At 49.0% G+C, this 15,489-nt stretch overlaps 8 protein-coding genes across 8 annotated transcripts; 3 read left to right on the top strand and 5 right to left on the bottom strand.

Annotated features, from left to right (window-relative positions):
• Positions 1-329: 329 nt before the first annotated feature.
• LACBIDRAFT_295743 (uncharacterized protein) lies at positions 330-1,679 on the top strand (the record flags this gene model as incomplete). Its single annotated transcript, XM_001888692.1, has 4 exons — positions 330-640; positions 710-990; positions 1,049-1,270; positions 1,332-1,679. The coding sequence occupies 4 exons, from the start codon at positions 330-332 to the stop codon at positions 1,574-1,576; spliced, it is 1,059 nt and encodes a 352-aa protein (XP_001888727.1). The 3' UTR covers positions 1,577-1,679.
• A 277-nt stretch (positions 1,680-1,956) lies between these two features.
• On the bottom strand, positions 1,957-3,026 carry LACBIDRAFT_295742 (uncharacterized protein). Its single transcript, XM_001888625.1, has 7 exons — positions 2,712-3,026; positions 2,602-2,661; positions 2,397-2,547; positions 2,284-2,341; positions 2,180-2,228; positions 2,067-2,123; positions 1,957-2,007 (listed from the first exon to the last, which is right to left on the bottom strand). The coding sequence occupies exons 1-7, from the start codon at positions 2,997-2,999 to the stop codon at positions 1,981-1,983; spliced, it is 690 nt and encodes a 229-aa protein (XP_001888660.1). The 5' UTR covers positions 3,000-3,026; the 3' UTR covers positions 1,957-1,980.
• Positions 3,027-3,616: 590 nt separating this feature from the next.
• Positions 3,617-4,092, bottom strand: LACBIDRAFT_313167 (uncharacterized protein; the record flags this gene model as incomplete). Its single annotated transcript, XM_001888624.1, has 1 exon — positions 3,617-4,092. One exon carries the CDS (start codon positions 4,090-4,092, stop codon positions 3,793-3,795), a length of 300 nt encoding a protein of 99 aa, XP_001888659.1. The 3' UTR covers positions 3,617-3,792.
• LACBIDRAFT_295741 (uncharacterized protein) lies at positions 4,076-6,046 on the bottom strand. The gene is made up of 5 exons (XM_001888623.1): positions 5,797-6,046; positions 5,645-5,733; positions 5,492-5,580; positions 5,072-5,231; positions 4,076-5,015 (listed from the first exon to the last, which is right to left on the bottom strand). Exons 1-5 carry the CDS (start codon positions 6,035-6,037, stop codon positions 4,191-4,193), a joined length of 1,404 nt encoding a protein of 467 aa, XP_001888658.1. The 5' UTR covers positions 6,038-6,046; the 3' UTR covers positions 4,076-4,190.
• A 792-nt stretch (positions 6,047-6,838) lies between these two features.
• On the top strand, positions 6,839-7,805 carry LACBIDRAFT_313164 (uncharacterized protein; the record flags this gene model as incomplete). The annotated part of the gene is made up of 1 exon (XM_001888691.1): positions 6,839-7,805. One exon carries the CDS (start codon positions 6,839-6,841, stop codon positions 7,664-7,666), a length of 828 nt encoding a protein of 275 aa, XP_001888726.1. The 3' UTR covers positions 7,667-7,805.
• Positions 7,806-8,196: 391 nt separating this feature from the next.
• LACBIDRAFT_333971 (uncharacterized protein) lies at positions 8,197-8,910 on the top strand (the record flags this gene model as incomplete). Its single annotated transcript, XM_001888690.1, has 5 exons — positions 8,197-8,416; positions 8,440-8,465; positions 8,522-8,581; positions 8,632-8,795; positions 8,874-8,910. 5 exons carry the CDS (start codon positions 8,197-8,199, stop codon positions 8,908-8,910), a joined length of 507 nt encoding a protein of 168 aa, XP_001888725.1.
• Positions 8,911-9,441: 531 nt separating this feature from the next.
• LACBIDRAFT_313162 (uncharacterized protein) lies at positions 9,442-13,925 on the bottom strand (the record flags this gene model as incomplete). Its single annotated transcript, XM_001888622.1, has 16 exons — positions 9,442-9,825; positions 9,882-10,097; positions 10,153-10,299; positions 10,358-10,525; positions 10,583-10,686; positions 10,740-10,834; positions 10,882-10,952; positions 11,004-11,430; positions 11,489-12,535; positions 12,589-12,665; positions 12,720-13,226; positions 13,280-13,377; positions 13,430-13,542; positions 13,590-13,739; positions 13,801-13,826; positions 13,887-13,925. The coding sequence occupies 16 exons, from the start codon at positions 13,923-13,925 to the stop codon at positions 9,442-9,444; spliced, it is 3,669 nt and encodes a 1,222-aa protein (XP_001888657.1).
• Positions 13,926-14,359: 434 nt separating this feature from the next.
• On the bottom strand, positions 14,360-15,480 carry LACBIDRAFT_192765 (60S ribosomal protein L10). Its single transcript, XM_001888621.1, has 5 exons — positions 15,404-15,480; positions 15,169-15,266; positions 14,878-15,116; positions 14,578-14,823; positions 14,360-14,522 (listed from the first exon to the last, which is right to left on the bottom strand). Exons 2-5 carry the CDS (start codon positions 15,256-15,258, stop codon positions 14,447-14,449), a joined length of 651 nt encoding a protein of 216 aa, XP_001888656.1. The 5' UTR covers positions 15,259-15,266; positions 15,404-15,480; the 3' UTR covers positions 14,360-14,446.
• Positions 15,481-15,489: the final 9 nt, after the last annotated feature.

Raw genomic sequence — 15,489 nt, 5'->3', positions numbered from 1 at the left:
TAGCGCAGACCTCGATGAGCTGCCACAAAAGAGGTAAGAAAACGCTACGCAGGGAATTGCAGGTCTCTAAGGTATCATGATATTCGAGATATCGAGCATCGTAGACAGATTGCTCGTGCGCGTGAGGGGGTATGGGGACCTGAACGACATTGGAAATATCAGGAGTCCGACAGGGAGCGAAGTGAACCTATGGGCATTGCAATATTGACTGGTCTTTCGAGTACAATTCGACGGCATCCTGTAGGCTGTTGCGATCTGGTTTCGTTCGTGAATTGTGTCGCGTCCAGATCACATGCCGTGATTGTTCTCTTTCTCCTCAACCACTGACAATGTCAGCCTATCCTTCAACGATCTCTAATAAAGACCGGAATGTTGACTACCATACAACCCTATTTCGCCGTCTCACATGGGAGGGTTCCGTTCCCCTTGAAATCCGTGTCGATCCAAAAGAGCTCCCTGCAAATTCAGATCGCGGCCTCGAATGCTACTACATCCAAGCCCCTCGCATCAGCTATCTGCCTCTTCTAGTTCCAGAAATCCGTCGATTTCTAATGGACGTCGTCTTTGACGAAGTTGCCGCCAAGGTTCTCAAAGAGGAGGACTGGTGGTTTGAGAGTGAAGAAGGGACCCTTCTCAAATGGTCAGCCTTTCACTTCTCCGTTTTACGGTCCATCTTTGACGGCGTTACTTAACAGTTGATCATCTGTAGGCACTGGCCCATAGGTCTTATCTATGACAACCATACTATATCGACATCCGTCCGTGTGCCTTCGGCACCCTCGACCTCTACGTCCACCCCAATGCGACTGATACTGCACTTGGCTTCTCCACCAACCGAAAAGCTACTCCTCGCACCAAACGTTGAAGCTTGCAAGCAGGCTTTTATGGGACAGTTGAAAGAAGCTGACTTTATCCGCTGGGGCAGTACGAAACGGATGACTGGGCTGAGAAAAGTTGATCAGGACGCTATATGGGAGGGCATCAAAGAGCGTAAGTTTTTCAAAGCATCCACTTTCGTCTTATTAACGTTCCCACCCATGTCCTACAGATAACTTTGACGAATACTGGCGAGTTGCAAGCAAGGTCACGCCCACTGTGACACCAGCGCCTCCTCAGTCTCCTGCCCCGTCTGCGACGATGAATCCTTCCGCTGATCAAGCTGCTCCGTTTGACAGAGAGAGCGCCTACAGCGTCCGAAGTGTTCCTGTCAGAATATACCTCCCAAATGGTCCCGTCATCCAAGAGCTTGCTCCAGCCCTTCTCGAGGATGGTAAGCCCATTTATTTCACCCACTGGCTTTCTAACCTCAATGTATTAACATGTTTTGGCAGGTACACCCCACACCCTCTCACACTTCTTATCCAGCTACGTAACTCTTCTATTCCCCCTTCAACCGCCGGCCCCCCCTCCATCAAGAGTGAATCCGAACCCACAAGCGCCAGCCGTTCGTCAGCCTGCATACGCTCTTATACAAGGCGTGTTGTCTCCTCCGGATGCGGAGCTCGCTTGGCTTGGGGCGTGTTTGGCTGGAGCGGATGGGTGGCTTAATATCTGCATTGGGATTTTCCGAAATTAGATCTCAGCTTTATATACCCAATGGCCTTCTAATATATGCTCACAAGACATGAATGTTGTTGACAGTGACAGCTTATAGGCAATGCTCAGTATAGCTCATGGGGGTGAGCATGATGGATCAATTGACCAAGCCTTGGGTGACCGAGTTTTCTACGCAGTGATGCAAATCTAGCCTTCTCTTTTGGTCTATCGTCCATGGTATGCTGTTACAGGTGCCCCATCACTCCGCTCAAAAATAAAGGACTCAATATCGCCAAAAAAAACAACTTGAGTGGTAATATTACTATCGACAGATTCTAGCAAGGTTGCTAAAGAACCAAGATCGTGTCTTTGAATTACAGGAAGTAAACGACGCTGCTCTGCTACTACTGGTCCGTCGTATACTAATCCCGAAGTGAAAAGAATTTAAGGACTGTGGAGGTAGTTGTTGAACTAGAAGGAAACCGTCAGATAAAACTGATCGTTCAGCACATCAATACAACGATGCTTACGAGGTTGACTGGGACGGAGTCGGTACCTGGGTTGCAATTACGATCCCCTTTGGCGCACTGCATATCAAAGTTTGGTGTTAGTGAACAACAGTACGGTGTAGTGGAAGACTCACGTAAATACGAGCCAAGAAGGTGTTGTACATGGAGTCGAATTCAGCATTGCTGAAAAATCCCACATTCATTATGTTTGTTAAACAGAACACCGTTTAAAACTCACTTTGGAATGTTAGATTTCTTGCTACTCAAGAAACTATTGAGCGAGTTCCTGAACGATGCTTGAAATACCTTGTTAGTGCTAGGGAAATGGTTATCGACAAGTAAACGACTCACCCCGATTGAAAGGTTTGTCTGAACCTGCATTTCCGTTCAAGGTCGAGATAACGTTACCGCTGACGGCTTGGGCAGCAGATGCATAGATTGCGGTCTGGTCGCATTTTTTGATGATGCCGTTGCAGCAGAGAGCTCCAAGCACAAGAGCAACCTAAGACGAATAAAATTAACAGCGTTACAGCTCAGGAGTGTCTTTATTGCGTACCGATCCACAAACAGCGGCAATGCCACAGGGTACGAAAGACCAGACGGTAAGAGGTGATGGCTAGAAACGTCAATCAGCAGCTGGGCAATCGCTCAGAAAAAAAAACATACAGGGTTGGCCACGAAAGCCATGCATGCCGCCGCAGGTATAGAACAATACCATACGAACTGGTCGAGGCAGGTAGCGCGTTCCTCGTAGTATGCGCGAGTCAGGCTAGTCTCGGTAGGGCTTGGGATGTATTCAGCGTAGTGGCTGGCGGGACTCGCAGCAACCAACTCCCCACGTTTGAGGTTCCCATCCGCAGTAGGGACTTCCCAGTTGCGCACGTCAATGGCAACGGGATTCGCCTTTGCAAGAGAGATGGTAAGAGCTGCTGTGAGGAACTGGAGGACGAGCATTGGACTGGTTGATGATGATGATGATGAGTAGTCTCGACGTTGACGTCCTTCCTTTATATACTCCAGGAATTGCTAGCGGTAGGCATGTTTTTTCTGTCCGATGGGCTTCGTCATCGTGCTCGCTAGGGTCCTAGGATGATACTTGCTTACATTCGAAATTTGTTGAAGAGCCCTCCGGTGATGGCGGACCGCGCCAAGAACGTCATGATCGTCGAGTTGGTGAGTGGAAAAAACAACACTGGTATGAGATCTCCGACGAGCCCGCGTGTTGATCAAAGAAATTTGGACGAAGTGAAGCGAAGCCGCCATATTTCACGCCGTCATCAAAGATGATGACACGAATATGTCTGATTGAAGTGATTTCGCACAGCCGAAAAGGCAGATCTAGAGGAGGTTGCATCGGTGGAACCACATTGAAGGTCTATGATGATTGTCAAAGAAGATATCTCAGCGGAGGTAAGTTGCCTCACAAATGAGTCTGGACTCTGAAGTGTCAGAAGATCGACAGAGGACCGAATTTTGCGTACTTCCAATCGATAGCTGTCGCCTTTGCCGCCTTCTGTCATGGAATCCAAGCTTGGTTCTCCCCGCCTGTCAGCTCCAACAGCGATCTTGATTCTGCAGCCCGCCGTTCACACTTCAGTGGCTTGGATACGACGGCAAGAAGTTGATTGATATCAGTTTTATCACGCGCTACAGCGTCGGAGCTGACACGCTGACGATGAGGTGACGGTGAGTGCTGCCCGTACGGACCTCATGGGCGTTTGTCCCATCTCCGGCAACGGGGTGAGGTTTATGTCAAGGTCCGAAATTTGCCCAAAAGAGTGTTGAGGAAGCGAGGGGAAGCGACCTTGCTATTGACCTCCATCAACACAGCTGGGGAGGCCGGCGGAAGAGGTTGAGCTTCTCCTTGAAGAAAGTTGTCAATTTTTGAGTGGCAGGCATCTTGGTGGCTGACCAAAGCTGAACAAAAAACAGACTTCAAGATGTCAGCTACGCGGAGCGAAGGGTTGCGCGCATAGGCTTTGCGTTCAGACCTCTGCAAACATTTTAGCCATATATGCGCTATATTCTCGCTTATGAATATCTGCATTAATAGTCTAGACGTATGACATTGACAGATGTAACAAACGAGCAAGTGCCATATTATCGCGTACTATGACCAGTGTACTGTCAATTCCAACATATGTTTCAAGGTAAGAGCAAGCCCTGATAGTTTCCGAAAACAACCGCCTCTTCCCCTTGGTCCCTGTCCAAGCGGATGCCGAAACAGGTTCCAACTGTAACACTAAACTCATTTGGTTCTTGTGCAGCAACTACTACGCCTGGTTGCTGCTCCTGGATGATGCGGATGATGACAGTCCGTAAGATACGTGAGTTCGAAAAGCAGTTCTTGTATAGCGCGTTGTACTGCTCCTGCGGGTACGAAAACAAAACCGTGTCGAGCAAAATACCGACTTCAAACAGGGTCATGTTGAATACGTAATCGTCACGGTCAGGGTCTGGCATGCGCCATATGACTGGACGACCAAAAGTTCCTTCGATTCGTTGTACGCCGGGTACCGCAGGAAACAGAGAACAGTCAACACGATCGATAGCAAGCTTTGGGGATGAAAAGAACGGATTGGAGTGTGTTGAGTCTATGTCGATAAGAAAGTCTGGTTCAGCCGGATGCGGATGCTGTGCGGGGGGTTCGTGGTGGACTAGGAAGACGAAACCCTCGTGCTGAATGAGAAGACGCCGCTTCAATACAACCATCTCCGTTATCTGGTATTCGGAGGGATTGAAGCGACGGCGAGGGTGCATAGCATTAGGAGGGGCATGCTGGTGCAGGCGAATCTTGTCAATTAGGTGCCTTGTGGTGTGGCATGTGGATAATTCGGCAAAGAACGTTTGGGCGGGAGCGCCTTCAGCCATGCTTGGATGAGCAAGAAAAGTGCCAACCGCCTCAACAACATCCTCTTTTGTAGGGGACGGCAGCCCTCCCCAAAGGGTAATGTCAACGTATGTTGTCATCTGCAAGGCTACACGGTCAGCGCTGTCAATCGCAATAGCAACAACAATCATAGTACCTTACTTCTCAGCTTGGTGGGTAAGGTTGCGTTAAGACTGTCTGAGACACCATGCGCGACTGCAAGTTGCAGACATAGACTGACATAGAGTGTGCCGATTTGATTGGATTCTAGTAATTTCGCACAGCCAAAGAGTTCAGCAGTCACTTTGCATGACCGCCTGAAGACCCCAACAGATCATTATTGTCAAAGAAGAGATTTTAGAAGTCCCATGTTACACTTGTAGAATCTACTCTCCCCGCCATAAATAATCAGTTACGTGCATTCATAAAAAGCATACAGAGAAACGAAATCCTAAAAACAAATCAATCTTTGGCCAATAAGAAACAGATCGCTCCAAGTGCTGGTGCGACCAGGAAATCAACGAGACGCCTCTCAGGGAACTGAGCGACCGGAGTCCCGAGAACTTCCATAACGTACGGAATGGCGATGAGCGCCACTGCGTCTGCCTGAAGCTCCCGAAGAATATCGGATGACTTGTAGAACAAAGTTCTAGCTAATACGATCAGCTGGACAAGAAATTTTGTTAGCTATACATAATCTGTAGATGGGGACGGAAAACCCATAGCTTACAGCGACTGTGACCATCCCTCCCCTCCCGAAAACGAATCTGCTGTCTTTGAGCACTGGACCTCCATATTCCTTGACAGTAGCGACTGCAACTTGATTATCCAGCGATGTACATTAGACTCTTTCCTCGAATTCATAGTGGTGAAGCGACATACCGAAGACTGCAACTGCGATGTAGGCGACGGCGGCCAGGCTACAGATCAACTTTCTTCGGCAGGTGAGAGATTCTTGAGCAGCACGAGGAGGTGCAATGAGAGGTCGAGATTCCTCATCTTCTTGGAGAGCTGGACGCTTGGGAGGTGAGGAGAGGTTTTCTTGTCTACGATGGAGTCGTATATAGAGCAGACGAAGCAAAGCTACAAACAGGACACCTGCCAGAGAGGCTAGTTGGTCCATTTCGCTGTGAGGGAGTGTAAACAGGCAAGATATGAAAAGCCCGTGAATGACTCGACTGGCCACGCGCTCAGCACCGCGCTTCGGCTGTGACTGGTCCAATTGGGGAACGCAAGGATCCGGAGATTTATATCAGCCTTCTTCTCACTAGAATTTGTCGATGCTGAGGAATGGAAAAAGCATCTCTGTAGCTTGTATGATGGTTCACCATGAGTTGAGGTTCAGGTAAGCTTCCTGCTCTGGCCGGGCCGTTCTAACCTGGCTTTAGTAACATATCCACTTCCTTCCGAAAAGATTTTAGACCTGAGCCCAGCCGCCAACATTGTTTAAATTGGCAAGGTGATTTACCGTCACAACCAAGAGAAAAGTATGCGTAGAGGCTAACGACGACAAGGTGGAGGAGTGAAACGAAAGATGAAAGTTGGATGAAAGGGCACGTTAGGGCGAAGCGCGATCGGGGAGCTGCCGAAATCGATCAGCCCTCTGATAGATACTAATCCTAACGCGGATCAAGTTGCGCTTCTGTTCTCTGTCGTAGTAGTCACTTCAGCCAAGACGGAATTGATCGATATTGATCAGCAGATTTTTGGGAGCTCTCAAGTTTTTATGGGATCCCGGTGTGACATTGTTTCAATGTTTACATAAGTAATGCGATTTACCGTCACAACCCAGTCCTGAGCGCTGAGCGCTCGCGCATGGTGTCTCAGCCAGTCTTAACGCAACCTTACCCACCAAGCTGAGAAGTAATGTACTATGATTGTTGTTGCTATTGCGATTGACAGCGCTGATCGTGTAGCCTTGCAGATGTCAACATACGTTGAAATTACCCTTTGGGGAGGGCTGCCGCCCCCCTTAAAAGAGGATGTTGTTGAGGCGGTTGGCACTTTTCTTGCTCATCCAAGCATGGCTGAAGGCGCTCCCGCCCAAACGTTCTTTGCCGAATTATCCACATGCCACACCACAAGGCACCTAATTGATAAGATTCGCCTGCACCAGCATGCCCCTCAGCCTAATGCTATCCACCCTCGCCGTCGCTTCAATCCCTCCGAATACCAAATAACGGAGATAGTTGTATTGAAGCGGCGTCTTCTCATTCAGCACGAGGGTTTCGTCTTCCTAGTCCACCACGAACCCCCCGCACAGCATCCGCATCCGACTGAACCAGACTTTCTTATCGCCATAGACTTAACACACTCCAATCCATTCTTTTCATCCCCAAAGCTTGCTATCGATCGCGTTGACTGTTCTCTGTTTCCTGCGGTACCCGGCGTACAACGAATCGAAGGAACTTTTGGTCGTCCAGTCGTATGGCGCATGCCAGACCCTGACCGTGACGATTACGTATTCAACATGACCCTGTTTGAAGTCGGTAACTTGCTCGACGCAGTTTTGTTTTCGTACCCGCAGGAGCAGTACAACGCGCTATACAAGAACTGCTTTTCGCACTCACACATCTTACGGACTGTCATCATACGCATCATCCAGGAGCAGCAACCAGGCATAGTAGTTGCTGCACAAGAACCAAATGAGTTTGGTGTTACAGTTGGAACCTGTTTTGGCATCTGCTTGGACAGGGACCAAGGGGAAGAGGCGGTTGTTTTCAGAAACTATCAGGGCTTGCTCTTGCCTTGAAACATATGTTGGAATTGACAGTACGCTGGTCATAGTACGCGATAATATGGCAATTGCTCGTTTGTTACATCTGTCAATGTCATACGTCTAGACTATTAATGCAGATATTCATAAGCGAGAATATAGCGCATATATGGCTAAAATGTTTGCAGAGGTCTGAACGCAATGCACTGGCATATGCACGCAACCCTTCGCTCCGCGTAGCTGACATCTTGAAGTCTGTTTTTTGTTCAGCTTTGAAATTTGATCAGCCACCAAGATGCCTGCCTGCGAAATCACTTCAACCCCGATTCCGCGTGGGCGCGCGTTGCGTCCTTTCCATTTCCAGCACGGAGATCATAGCATTCTTTGCACGGTTTGATTGAAGATCAAAGCGCCCCGACAACTTTTCGTCAAATTAGCTGCAATGATAATCAGCCACGAAGTGCTGCTAAACTCATTTAGGGACGATGAAGAATATCCCCATGTCTGCTACTCATTCCTTGGGCCTATAAAAGGCGGCAAAGCTCAAGAACGAGGCCAAGAACTCGATGCTTGTCCTCCAGATCCTCACAGCGGCTCTTACCATCTCTTTCGCAAAGGCGAATCCTGTCGTTGTCGACGTGCGCAACTGGGAGGCCCCTACCACGAACGGGGACTTCAAACGCGGGGAACTGGTCGCTGCGAGTCCTGCTAGCCATTACGCCGAATACCTCCCAAGGGCTACAGAGACCAGCCTGACTTATCGTTACTACGAAGAACGTGCTACTTGTATTGCCAAGTACCTATGGCAGCATGCATCGCTGTCGTAGCCAAACCCGTAAGTATCTTCTTCTGACTGGTCCAAGATGCTGCTGAAAGACATTACATACTTAGCCGAACCCTACTACGGTCTGGGCTTGGGCGCCCTGTGGCATCGCAGCTATTTGTGGTACGGTATGTATCAAACTCCCGTCCTAGATCTCCTAACTCTATTCTTGTCATAGGTTGCTCTCGTGCTTGGAGCTCTCTGTTGCAACGGCGTCATTAAAAATTGCGACAAGACGGGTTTCGCGTCGATCGCTGCTGGTACGAAGCCCGTCACCGGCGACGTTATGTCGGCGTTGAATGGTGGTGCAGGTCAAAACGCACCTTTCACTCGTGACTCGGGGTTTGTTGATTTTTTATTATGTCGATTTCTCACCAAGTAACAAGTAAACCAAGCATCATATAGGAACGAACTCAACAGCTTTTTGAGGAGCAAGGGTTCCAATGTCCCAAAGTAGGCTTTCTAGAAAGCCTCTTCAGGAAGCAGGATTTCAAGTGACAACGATTTCAACGCAATGTACAATAACTTTTTGTCTCGTGCATTTGTGAGGCCTTCACTATACGCAATATCGTTTTTTTCAACTTACACACACTGAACTTTGTAGTGTAGCTTCGGGCCTGGAGAAGGGGGAAGTAGTTACCAACCGACTTCTGTGTCGCGTGAAGCCGTAAGATCCCTCCTTGTTGTTAAATTCGAGCTCAACGACAATCACCTTCTAGTTCAATGATTATCTCCATCGTTCGTAAGTTATTGCCTTAAGAGCACTCGGGCCAAGGGAGTGGACAGATGGAATCGTTCTTTCATTCTCATTTCATCGTTTATCACTACCTTCACATATCTGCACTTGTGCCGTGTTACATGTACACTTCGTAAATGATTGATCGTATATGCATTTTTTAGGCATGACACATCGATGAGTCGTAGGAAAAGAGGCAAACTATATCTGCGAGTACGTCCGACAGCCAAAGTCACACCGATGACCACCAAACTACTGTCCAACAAGCTCCCTGAACTCATTCCCCCAACTCGGGTTCCTAGTGATTTCCTCAACAAATGCGTCAAACTTGGGACTGACACCAGCACCAATTTTACTGAGGGCAGCCACAGCCCTCAAAGCACTCCTCTGTAGCTCAGCCGCTCTCTCAAGATCCTGCTTGACAGTATCTTTCGTCACAGTAGCGCCCTTCATCGTCTTCTCAAGTTGTGGGGTAGCCTCGTCCAGCCTCTGGGAGACGGCCGCGGGAGCTACTTGTGATAGGCGGAAGAGCATCATGTGGGAGATAACCTTGATCTCGTCCGAGTCGTCAGATAAGCCAGGCAAAACGCGCCCCAAGAATTCGTGGAGGTCGAGCTTATTGAGACATGTATCGAGCTAAACTCAATGACGTCAGACACATACATATCATTTGCAGGCGAACGGACACGAACCAGGGTGTACATGGTTTCATAAGCGGTCTTCCTCGTCTCGAGACCATCGTCCACCTTGTGCGTCCACGGGCCCATCTGCACAGTCCTGACCAAATCAGGGTTGACGTACGTCTCCTTGTATAGGTTCGGAAGGAGGGCTGTGAGATGATCTCGGACGAGATGAGGTTTACTGCGTGCTGCAGAGTTGAGCGAAGACAAAGCAAGTCGACGGACGGTCTATCAAGAGAAGTTCAGCGACTAGAACCACTGGCGAAGATGTAATAAAACTGACCAAATCTTCATCCACCATCGAAGAAAGGAAGTCCACGAGCAGAGGGGCAAGGAGTTCGTCGTACGATTGTGACGCATCAGCAAAGGTGTAGCGGATGGCAGACACAACAGTGGCTCTAGTCGAGGGATTGCTATCCCGGATACGGGCCTACCAACGTACTTCAATACACACAAGTTGCGACACTAGAAAAGAAGAAAAAACGCACATGGAGCTGTGGCAGGTACCTAGAGGGATGGGTAGTTGCAAGTTTCCCAAGACATGCAGCAGCCACGTTCCTCGTTGTCTCCTCGGCGTTCTGAGAGTTCTCAAAGAGGGGCACCCATAAAAGGTCCGCAACACCTTCGAGTTGGCCTTGCGGACAGTGCGTAACAACCTAAATTGCAAAGGCTAGGTGGGTAACATGTCTTGACTAACACAGCACCTTACTTACCTCCTTGGAAGCGTGTAACGCCAGCAAACGTTTCTTAGGATCGCTTTCTACCATCTTGATGATCGCGGGCAGGTATTGTTGCAAGTTACCAATCGCGATGTTTCCTGAAAGAAGGTTGGTTCATTGTGAGAAGTCAAAAAGCTGAAAGAGTACTTGCCAGCAGCAAACGCAGCCGCTGAACGCATTTCTTCCTGATCAGAGGCGAAGTGGTCGATAACGTTAGAGAATAGATCCCTTTGCGGTGACATATCTCTGGAATCGCACGTCAGACAACGTAGACTCTACGAGAAGGGTCTTACATGACACGACCAAGTTCTCCGATTATCAAAAGACTCAGGACAACGAGGGAAGGTTTGGCCTTGCTCTCTTTCTATGTCAAGAATCAGCCTCAAACAAAGATAGGAAAGAAGCGTTAACAAACCCTCAAGTTCTTCGAGTACTCTGCAATGGTACCAGCCGCGACACCCTGAGAATACTTGACCACCTGAGCAATGCACTTCGCCACATTCGCTGGGCTGTTTTCTGCCTTGGGCGCCTTCTCCGAAGAAATGGCCAAGTTTGGAACGAGGTGCGTGGCGATCTGGTTGTCGGCTGACACTAAAGAAGCGAAGAACCGGAAGAGAGAGTCCAATGCTGCACCAGACACAAGGGGTGAGTGAGAGACTGCGTAGATTTCATTCAAGAGATCATGCTCGATTTCTGGGAATGTGGTTTGGGGTGAGACTTCGAGGAGAATGGCGAGAATGATGAGGGCTTGTGAAAGAAGTGAGATATCGGAGGTGGCGATGTAGGCTTTGACTTGGGGAACAAGAACGGCTGGCAATGATGCTGGGATGCCAGCCGAGTAACTGTCAAGATCCTAGTTAGCAGGGAACTAAATTTGATGACGACGGCAAGAGAGCCTACCTGTTCAACAAAACATCCAAAGCACCGAAAACCTCTGCTTTCCCAAGCCTGCTGCTCTTCTTCAACAAACCCATGAGCCATTCAACACACCCATTCACCCAATCATCTCCAACCCGCACTTCCCTCGCAACTTTAGTAATGACTTTAACCGCGCCTCCAGTTTTCCCAGAGCTCCTACAGATAAACTCCCACTCTTTCCTGCCTTTGCCTTGAACAGTATCCGTCGCGCAGATCCACAAATCGCCAATACAATCTTCCGCGCACGCTCTTACTTCCGCATCAGTGTCGTGGTTGCTCAACCTAACCAATGCTTGATCATAAACACGGTCCACCCAGTCAGCAGGCTTAACGGGCTTCAATGCCGTCAACAGCGCCGAAAAGACCTTGAAAGACTCTGAAGCGATTCTTGGGTGTCTTTCGCCCAGGGACTGGAGGAGTACAGGCGTGAGAGTTGATAAGGATGAAGCAAATGTAGAAGATGCATGAGTGGAAAAGAACAATGCCAGGAAAGAAAGAGTAGTCAAATGAAGGGTTGAAGTAGAGGTCGTTGGTGCCTGAGCGAGAATGGTCTTGGACGTCGAGAAAATCAAAGGAACTTGGGTCGGCAAAGACCCAGGGAGCACAGATAAAAGAGCATGTAGGAGACTGAACCCAGCCTGTAGCGTTGCAGGAGAGGTCTTGGACGACTTTAACTGATTGAGGAGAGATTTTGACAAGGCTGGGACCTGAGATTTGAGTAGGGTATAAGGAGTTTCTTCCAAGTCCATGGTCTGCTCGGTGTCACGCTTTCGCTTTCCGCGAGGGGTGCCATCGTCTTTGTTTTGAGGGAAACCTCCGTAAACCCCAGTTTGGTTGAGAAGGATAACATATGTCGCCCATACTTCCAGGCGAACCGTCTCCTCACGATCTCCGAAGCGGGAGATGAGTACCGGAGACACATCTTTGTAAATGGAGGTGAGGAGCTCAGGGCGTGTGCCCACCAGCGCCGCAAGCAATTTGGTAGCAGAGCGGCGAACTTTGTATGAAGTGTCTTCATCGTCGGAGTACCTTTCAAACGATAAGATCAGAGCTAAGAGCTAGAAGAAAAAAGTGGGTCTCACTCGTCTGCCTCCTCGTCGTCGTCATCTTCATCAGCGTCCGCCATTTCTTCATCTTCGTCGTCTCCGCCAGCATAGTTCTGTATAATCATATTCAGGTCAAAAGGCGAAAGCTCACGCGGAATGATACATACCGGGTCGTACTTAATGAACTGGTTACCAGCCTGGATGATCGAGCTCAAATAAGGCGTAATTTCGGTCGGACATCTGAGCAAAAGGGCCTCCAGCGCTTGGAGTGAACCTTCCCTCAATTCCTCGTCATCCTTCTGGATAGATTTCAAAATACCAGGTACAATGTCGCTCAAGACAGGTGCGATTTGGGTTGGCGAATGACGCGCAACAGCTGCGATTAACTGGACAGTGGTTCTCTGCTTCTCAAGGCTTGCAGAGGGTGCCAAGTTCGGTAGTACTTTTGTCTTCAGTAGTTCTGTGAATAAAGCAGCCTGCGAAATGGGGATGAACTGGGAGAGGGTAATGATCGCGCGCTTTCTGACAACAGGACGCTGGTGGTCAAGGAGAGGTGCCAGAGCTGTTAGAGGTGGCGGCGAGAAAGTTGCATTTGCAAGATTGTTGGGGAAACGGCTGATGAGAATCGAAAGAATTGACAGTGTTTCGACGAGAGCTTCTGGGGGCGTAGTTGGCTAAAAGATCGCAAAGATAAAGAAAAGCCAAAAAGAGACGTATGAAAACTTACGCTCGTGATTTGTCCGAGTAACTTGGGAGTCAATTTAGCACAAGCAGTTGCTGCGATCTTGCCATCTGGAGGCAGCTCCGCTGTAATGGTCTTCAAAGCTGCGTCACACGCTGATTTAGAAAATTGCTTTGTATCGATAGACAATCTTACCTAGTCCCGAAATGTCGCGAAGTTCTTCATCTTTGCCTCCAGAAAAATCAATCAACTTGTCCACCACATTTTCCATTTGATGCTGGCGCAGGATTTTGATCAATTGCCCGAGACTGCATAATGTCAACTGAACGCCAATGATACACGCCGCTGAACAGACCATTTCACAGCTTGATTCTTGACTTCAGATATCTTGTCCTCTACGAGTGCTAGCACCTGGTTTAGCACTTTGTTCTCGACGGTCTCATCTCCCTGAAAGGATGTCGGATCTTGCTTGATCTCTGTCATCAAGTCGTTCAATCCCATGAACCTGGCACACAAAAGACAGCCCTGTCAGAAAGTGTGGCAAGAACGCGTGGCTCTCTGCACACCGAAAGTCCTGGTCTGGCGACTGCATCTGTTAACGCCACCCAAACTTCAGCATCATAGCGTGTATAATCATCGGATAGGAGCGTACCTTCTCGATGAGGTTGTTCATTAGATATCCCTTCGTCATCGTGAACGTCGATCTTTGATAACAGATGAAATGGTGGAGGAGGCGATGGCGAAAAAGGGCGCGCGAGATTTGGGCCTCAAGGCAATATATATGGACACGTGACGGTCTATATTGCGTAATTACAGCCTTTGTGCGGTACCGCGAAGTCTACGACTAGTACTTATCGCCAAACCACTGCCTTCATTGTGCAACCTTCGGTGTAAGTACCTTCACGTTAACGCCATGCTAGAAAGAAGCAACCGACGGCATTCCGCCTGGAGCTGATCAGAGACTCGTAGTTTCTCTTCAACCTACCATTTATCTCCGCCGAAGCCTTGATGTATTGACGGCTGGTTCGGGGGCAAACGGTTTTGATGTAGAAAGAGCTCCATCTGATAGACAATGGCAAGGTGGCGGTTAAGGAGCTCCGCAGACGCCCATAGCGGGCTAAAAATCCGAGAGAAAGAAGTTCAACATTCCAATCAAGTACCGACATATACACAGGAGCACACAACTAAGGCACTTGAGGGGACGAAAATATCTCAAGCGCGGAGCTGGTTGCGCAAGTTCTGCTCCAGAGGACCCTTTGGCCTGATGAACTGCACGTATGCTCCGTCCCTACAAACCCCATTAGTTCCGCACTCTCAAAATGTAGAAAGGTCACGATACTCACTGTAACACCTTCTTCTCCTCCTTGAGTTTCAAATAGTCACCCTTCGCAACATTTGTGAAACCCCACTTCTTCGAAACGATGATCTTCTGTCTTCCAGGGAACTTGTAACGAGCGCGGCGAAGAGCTTCCATAATAACAGGTGCGTTGGCGTCCTTGCAACGAATGGAAAGGATGACCTGGCCAATGTTGACACGCGCAACGGTTCCGTATGGCTTGCCCCAAGCTCCACGCATACCAGTTTGCAGTCTATCCCAAGGTTAATCAGTCGCAATGCCAACTGAGATAGGGGGGGAATCTCACCGATCAGCTCCAGCGCAACTCAACATCTTGTTGATCCTGATAACGTGGAATGGATGCACCCTCACGCGCATGTGGAAGGAGTCCTTGCCGGAAGTCTTGGTAACATATTTGTTGGCGCAGATACGGGCGGCTTCAAGTGCTTCAGAGGAGAGCTGCTCGTATTCGTCGGAAACCAGATGGCAGCAGAAGGGGAATTCGTCGACTGAGGCACGTTTCCTTCCAAGATCGAAAATGCGAATCTACAAAAAGTTAGGGATGTAAAACTGCAGTAAGATAGATATGTGCACATACCTTGGGATCGGGGACACCACGGTTATACCTTGACTTGGGGTATGGCTTGTTTTTGCAGTAGCGGTAGCAGCGAGCGGGACGACGACCCATTTTTATCTCTACGAAAAACCAGTCAGCAAACTTGCACAAAACGTCATCCACCCAATTCCATCTCCATCCACCCTTCAAAATCACAATCCAGCGTTTCCAGCACCTTCACAATGCATCCAAACGGTCTAGGGTCAAGGGTACTCACAATTTCGGGGGCTTATGCTAGCCTGCCGGTTCGATGGAGGGCTTTTGTACTCTACGGAGCACGATGACAAACCCTGTTACCGAAGG

Source organism: Laccaria bicolor, genomic scaffold, assembly GCF_000143565.1.
Source record: "Laccaria bicolor S238N-H82 LACBIscaffold_57 genomic scaffold, whole genome shotgun sequence".
NCBI lineage: Eukaryota > Fungi > Basidiomycota > Agaricomycetes > Agaricales > Hydnangiaceae > Laccaria > Laccaria bicolor.
This window is presented reverse-complemented; position numbering and strand designations above follow the sequence as displayed.

Bases quoted from the DNA above. Each gene is read 5' to 3' on its own strand.
- LACBIDRAFT_295742 (XM_001888625.1), bottom strand. From the start codon at position 2,999: ATGCTCGTCCTCCAGTTCCTCACAGCAGCTCTTACCATCTCTCTTGCA. The intron at 2,548-2,601 runs GTACGCAATAAA...TATTCGTCTTAG, and splicing joins TTGCCGCTGTTTGTGGATCG to GTTGCTCTTGTGCTTGGAGC. The intron at 2,124-2,179 runs GTGAGTCTTCCA...TTTGATATGCAG, and splicing joins CCTTCTTGGCTCGTATTTAC to TGCGCCAAAGGGGATCGTAA.
- LACBIDRAFT_295741 (XM_001888623.1), bottom strand. From the start codon at position 6,037: ATGGACCAACTAGCCTCTCTGGCAGGTGTCCTGTTTGTAGCTTTGCTT. The intron at 5,581-5,644 runs GTAAGCTATGGG...TTTCTTGTCCAG, and splicing joins GAGGGATGGTCACAGTCGCT to CTGATCGTATTAGCTAGAAC. The intron at 5,232-5,491 runs GTACGTTATGGA...TGGGGTCTTCAG, and splicing joins GTGGCGCTCATCGCCATTCC to GCGGTCATGCAAAGTGACTG.
- LACBIDRAFT_192765 (XM_001888621.1), bottom strand. From the start codon at position 15,258: ATGGGTCGTCGTCCCGCTCGCTGCTACCGCTACTGCAAAAACAAGCCA. The intron at 14,824-14,877 runs GTGAGATTCCCC...ACCTTGGGATAG, and splicing joins AGTTGCGCTGGAGCTGATCG to ACTGCAAACTGGTATGCGTG. The intron at 14,523-14,577 runs GTGAGTATCGTG...TGGGGTTTGTAG, and splicing joins GAGGAGAAGAAGGTGTTACA to GGACGGAGCATACGTGCAGT.